Genomic DNA, 6633 nt, shown 5'->3' on the forward strand with positions numbered 1-6633 from the left:
CTGCAAGAGTCAGTATTGAGATCACAAGTTTTCACTTTATATTGCGATGAAACTGCTCCTTTGACAAGCCCTTGGCTTTTTTTTCTTTCAGAGAGGTCTTAAACATCACAGACTCCAAAAAGTCTGGGGTTGAAGGGTTTTAGGGCCAATTTGAAAAAGCTAACTGATACTGTCTCCAGTAGAAAAGTTTTCAAGTATTAAAAAAAAGTATTTACAATGGAATCATCATAGAATCCCAACAGTGTGGAAACAGGCCCTTTGACCCAACAAGTCCACACTGACCCTCTGAAGAGTAACCCACCCAGATCCATTCCCCGACGTTTACCTCTGAATAATGCACCTAACCTACACATCCCTGAACACTATAAACAATTTAGCATGGCCAAATCACCTAACCTACATATCTTTGGATTGTTGGAGGAAACTAGAGCACCCGCAGAGTACCCACACAGACACGGAGAGAATGTGCAAACACGATACAGACAGTCGCCCACGGCTGTAATAGACCCTGGGCCCCTGGTGCTGTGAGGCAGCCCTGCCTAGTCACTGAGCCACCAAGTCACAGGAGTGGCCTATTCTCCCAGTTAACCTTACTCTGGTTTTGTTTGATTTTTAGCAATAGTGTGGAAAAAAACCCCTGGACTCAACGAATCAGGTACAGGCTGGTACTCTGACTACTCTCCTGTAAGAATCTGTGTTTGCTTTTACCTTTTGTACCTAGGGCTGTTTATGGGGATTGCTGCAATTACTTAGAACAAGCATTATTAAGTTGGGATGATCTGTTGGGTTTTTAGAGATTTTAAGTTATTCAGTATTCTGTTTTCTGGTGTTTGTGTTTCATTCAGTAATCGAGTAATAAAATCTGGTTTGTTTGTAACTAGGTGGTTTGACCAGTGGCACCTCTGCTGGAATATCAGCTTTACACCCCTGCTTAAAACAATCAGCAAATTTGGGTTTGGGCGACCTCTTGAAATGTTTTGAGGGTGTCTGGACTGGTCCATAACAGATTGGGGGCTCTTTGCGGGATTTTTTCAGTAGCTCCAAATTGGGATTCAGGTTGTGAGACTCAAAGGCAGCGAGTCATAAGTGTTAGTGTCTTTTGTTCTGGGTGTTGCATTTGGTTGGTTTAAATAACGCTTGGGATAGCAATGGCTCTATCATTAAACAAAGGGTTTTCTTGGGGGTGGAAGAAGTGACTTGCAAAAGATCATTAAGCCAAGCTGCTGGAATTAGCAGGCAAGTCGATTGCCGAACAATTCCTCAATGTTTTTTTTTAAAACGAGATATGTACTACCCACAGAAATGCAATCAAATCAAGGGTCAAACTTTATACCAAATTAGTCAGGGAAATTTTGGTTAGCTTTCGAACAAAACAATTCAAATCCACTGCGCCCCATCCAGAATCACAGGGAGTATTAGAACAGCAGCAAACTTTGAAGACCCTGTTGAAGACTGAGAGTCAAGACTATCCATAGGATTGGGATAAAGGAATTCCATTTGTACTTTTTTGAAAATAGGAATGCACTAAATGAATCAACCAAATTCTGTCCATTTGAGTTCTTTGGGGCATGAGGTGAGATGATCACTGAAACTGATTAAAGAGAAGCTGGTGAGTTAGAGTTCAGAGACCCCATATTTGGACTATGTGTCAAATTAAATATAGTGGGTGAGTTGGGTAGAGTGCATTTTAAAAGTATCACAGCAAAAATCAACAAGTCAGAATTTGGCCAATATAAAGTGTGTGTAACTTCTAGTGACAGGTGAACCTTTAAAGGGTCTTATCAAATCAAAAAGAAATTGAGTAGGGTGAATTATTTAATAAGAATGTTAGACAGAAAGCAGCCTCAGAGTGTGTCATGCGAATGTGCTCAAAAGGTATTTTGATAGGGAAGGAAAGCAAAGGGAGAATGTGTTACTGGTTACAACAGAGTGAAGAACCAAGCTCAGAGGATTCTGAATTGGACATTATCAAAAATTGATATGAATTATTGAATTATCTGCCAGAGGAAAATCGAAAGAGTTATTACAATCACATGTTGGAATAAGCTGGGAAGTACTAATCGAAGAACCAAGTTCAGAGGATTCTGAATTGGACATTTATCAAAAAATGATATGAATTATTGAATTATCTGCCAGAGGAAAATCGAAAGAGTTATTACAATCACATGTTGGAATAAGCTGGGAAGTACTAATCTGATTAGGTATGACGTAGATATAGGAAATGCTATTTCAGTTAGCAATATCCTTATATACTTGATCCTCTAAAGTTGGAACAGGTGCAAAAAGAGCCCGAATGCATGATCAAAGGTAATATAATCGAAATGAGTTGCTGAGAATGGAGGTCACCATAATAATGGTGCCAAAACCAGATGGTACCTTCGACTATGTATAGACTACCACAAAGTCAATGCAGTTACAAAATGTGACTCATATCCTATTCCACATTTGGAAGACTGTATTGAGAAGGTGGAACAAGCAACTTGAAATGCAGGAAACAAGAAATGCAGAACATTTCAGCAGACAGAGGAATGTCAGAAGGCATTTGACAGCCTGAAAGCTGTATTGACCACTGCCCCAATGTTAGGCACATCTAATTATACAAAGCTATTCAAAATGGCTTTCAATGTGAGTGATGAGAGTGTCAGTTCTGTACTCTTGCAAGACAACGAGAAGAAGATGGAAACACGTATTGGGTTTTTTTCTTCCAGAAAATTGAATAATTATCAGAAACATTCCACAATTGAGAAGAAGACCTCGAGTCTGGTGTTGGCGTTGCAACATTTCAACATTTATATCGCCAGTAATCTGAGACAACTGTATATACCATTACATTTTTTGGAAAAAATTAAGGACAAAAATACCAGACTATTTAGATAGAGCTAATTGCAGCCATTCAAGTTGAAAATTGTACACATGGCAGGACGAGAGAATGCAATTGCCAATGTATTGTCAGGACTTTGATGAAGAAAGATGGAGGATTCAGTGGCAGGGAAACAGAATGAGATGGACTGTACTGGTGCATAATTGCATTCTTAGAGTCAATGCAACATATACACTTTGTGGTGTACTAATTGCAGAAGGCTAAAAGGTTTTTAAAAAGTGAAGCCATCTTCATAATTGATGGTTCATTCTGTTAAAGGGTGAGGTTGTGACGATCTTATAGCTTTAAGAGATGTATTTTGACTTTTTTTTCCATGAAGAAAGGTTGAGACAGAGACGTCAAGCAGTCTGCTCAAAGCCAATAAAGTTAACAGCTTGTGAGGTCGTGGATTTTTTTTTCAAAGTTGAGGCAGCTTGAATGGGTAGGTTCAAGCTTCCACAGAACCAGGAATCTTGTTTTAATTTTTTTAGTAGCAGTTGCTTTTGGTCTTGACGGTGGATTTGGAAGTTGCTTTTCTTCTATCTGTTCCAGGTTCTCTTCCTGCTGCTAGAATTACATGTGAGACAACCTATCTTACTGAATTCGCTGTTGCCAAGGGTGTGTTAATGGATATTGTTATATCAGAACAGTTACTGTTTAGTAGTTAAATAAACTATTATTCTGTTATCTTTCCCAATAGAGTTAAGTTATTCTGATTTCATCTTTTGTTTGTTGCATTTTAACTGTAATGTATGAATAAAGTGTGTTTACTTTCAAGACTGGTTGTTTAATCAATCAAACTGCATCCAGGATGCAAGGTCTGGTCCTTGCCTTTGAAGTAAGAAAACGTTAGCGGAAAGGCTATCTTCTTCAGATTTTGAGGGAGTTTAGTCTGCTCCACAAATTCTCTTGGTGTTGTCAACAATTTTAGCAACCATGCTCTGTATCTCTTCATCCCAGTCATTTGTATAAATTGTAAACAGTTGTGGTCCCAGCACTGATTCTCATGGAAGACCACTTGCCAACCTTAAAATGAGCTCTCTGCTGCCTGTCAGCCAACCAATTTTCTATCCATGCCAATATCTTCTACATAACAAGCTTTTAATTAGCACCATACTTTTAATGGGACATTAACAAATGCCTTCTAGAGGTAAGAACATCCTGGGGTTACTCTTTATCAGCAATACTTAACCCTTCCTTAAAGGGCTCCAATAAATTTGTCAAACATAATTTATTTTTCACCAAACCATGTTGAGTCTTCCTCAAAATCTGCAATTTACCTCAAATGCCTCAATATAATCTATTTAATCACAACTTAGTGGGCGGCACGGTGGCTCAATATAATCTATTTAATCACAACTTAGTGGGCGGCACGGTGGCGCAGTGGTTAGCACTGCTGCCTCACAGCGCCAGAGACCCGGGTTCAATTCCCGCCTCAGGCGACTGACTGTGTGGAGTTTGCACATTCTCCCCGTGTCTGCGTGGGTTTCTCCGGGTTTCCTCCGGGTGCTCCGGTTTCCTCCGACAGTCACAAAAGATGTGCAGGTCAGGTGAATTGGCCATGCTAAAATTGCCCGTAGTGTTAGGTTAAAGGGGTAAATGTACGGGTATGGGTGGGTTGCGCTTCGGCGGGTCGGTGTGGACTTGTTGGGCCGAAGGGCCTGTTTCCACACTAAGTAATCTAATCTAAAAAAACTTTAGCATTTTCTCTATGATACATGTCAAGTTAATTGACCTGTATATTCTTCCTTTCTTTGCCCAACCTCCAAGGTCCATTGACCACCCTCCAAGCTCGTGGTATCTTTCATGAATCGGGGGAGTTTTGGAAAATTAAAGCAAATGCATCAATTATGTCACCAGCCATTTCTTTTAAGAGGCGAGGATAGTCATATAGGACTCAGATATTTGTCAGACCACACTCCAACAACTTGCACATTATCACTTCTCTGGTAATTGGGGTTTTCCGGAGTTCCTCCCTCCTTTCCATTCCCTGGATTCATTGCTACTTCTAGAGTGTTACTTGTACCCTTTATGATGAAGATTGATGCAATATATCTGTTCAGTTCATCTTCCATCTCTTTATTTTCCAGGTTCCATACGACTAATGCTCATCGTTAACATTTCTTTTTTGAATATTTATAAAAATGCTTGTTAACTCTCTTTATATTTCTGGCTACCTTACTTTACAACTATTATTCTTCCTTCTGAATTATTTGTTTGTCATTCTGTATTGTTTGTTACATTCTGCCGAGTTTGTACCATCTGTCATTCCACAGTAACATATTGTTTTTAACCTTTCTATTTAACCATGAATGTTGGGTCTGTCCCTTGGAATTTTAATTTATCTTTAGAATAAAAATCTTCTATATATTGTGAAAATCTGACTAAATAGCTTCCTCTGCATTTCCATTAAACTACGCTTCAATCTAATTTGCCAATTTAATTTAGACAGCTCTGTTTTCCTGACCTCATAATTGCTCTCATTTAAGTTTACTAAAATATTTTGCACTCACTTCTCCTTACTCTAAAACTGTGCCCTCGGGCCCTATTCTCTCCTCCCAATGGAAACATCTTCCCAAAATCCATTCTGTCCAGGCCATTCAGTATTCTGTAAGTTTCAATCAGATCTCCCCTCATCTTTCTAAACTCCATCAAGTATACACTCAGAGTCCTCAAACATTTCGTGTATGTTAAAATTTTCATTCCTGGGGGACCATTGTTGTGAACTTCCTCTGAACATGCTCCAGGGCCAGTTTATCCTTCCTGAGATATGGAACCCAAACTGCGCACAATACTCCAAATGTGGTCTGACCAGAGCCTTATCAAGCCTCAGTAGTACATCCCTGCTCTTATATTTGAGTCCTTTCAAAATAAATGCCATAATTGCATTTGCCTTCCTAATTACTGACTCACCCTGCAAGTTTACCTTGAGAGAATCCTGGACTAGAATTCCCAAGCCCCTTTGTACTTCAGACTTCTGAATTTTCTCCCCATTTAGAAAATAGCTCATGCCTCTATTTTTCCCACCAAATTGTGTGACCTCCCCACATTATACTCCACCTGCCACTTCTTAGCCCACACTCCTAACCTGTCCAAATCCTTCTGCACCCTCCCGAACTCCTCAATGCTACCTGTCTCTCTACCTATCTTTATATCATCTGCAAACCTAGCCAGAATGCTCTCAGTTCATTAATGCATAAAATGAAAAGTTGTGGTCCCAACACTAAACCTTGCGGAACACCATTTGTCACCGGCTGCCATCCTGAGAAGGATCCCTTTATCCCCACTCTGCTTTCTGCCAGACAGCCCAGTTTCTATCATGCTAGTACGTTGCCTCTAACACCATAGGCCGTTTTCTTACACAGCAGCCTTCTGTGCGGCACCTTGTCAAAGGCCTTCTTGAAGTCCAGGTAGATAACATCCATTGGCTCTCCTTGGTCTAACCTACTCATTGCCTCTTCAAAGAATTCGAGCAGATTTGTCAGGCATGACATCCCCTTGATGAATCCATGCTGACTTTGCCCTATTTTACCATACACCTCCAAGTGTATAAGAATAACAACATAGAACATAGAACATAGAACATAGAAAAATACAGCGCAGTAGAGGCCCTTTGGCCCTCGATGTTGCGCCGATCCAAGCCCACCTAACCTACACTAGCCCACTATCCTCCATATGCCTATCCAATGCCCGTTTAAATGCCCATAAAGAGGGAGAGTCCACCACTGCTACTGGCAGGCATTCCATGAACTCACAACTCGCTGAGTAAAGAA

General features: G+C 40.2%; 1 protein-coding gene across 1 annotated transcript in view; it reads right to left on the minus strand.

Moving 5' to 3' along the window:
• Positions 1 to 2110: 2110 nt before the first annotated feature.
• Positions 2111 to 6633, minus strand: part of LOC122557087 (sodium- and chloride-dependent neutral and basic amino acid transporter B(0+)-like) — a 15401-nt gene continuing 10878 nt past the window's right edge. The window contains exon 4 of the mRNA XM_043704382.1: positions 2111 to 3427. Coding sequence (XP_043560317.1) covers positions 3348 to 3427 — 80 coding nt within the window. The 3' untranslated portion in view covers positions 2111 to 3347. The remainder of the gene's footprint in view (positions 3428 to 6633) is intronic.

The sequence above is a fragment of the Chiloscyllium plagiosum genome, chromosome 15 (genome assembly GCF_004010195.1).
Source record: "Chiloscyllium plagiosum isolate BGI_BamShark_2017 chromosome 15, ASM401019v2, whole genome shotgun sequence".
Taxonomy (NCBI): Eukaryota; Metazoa; Chordata; class Chondrichthyes; order Orectolobiformes; family Hemiscylliidae; genus Chiloscyllium; species Chiloscyllium plagiosum.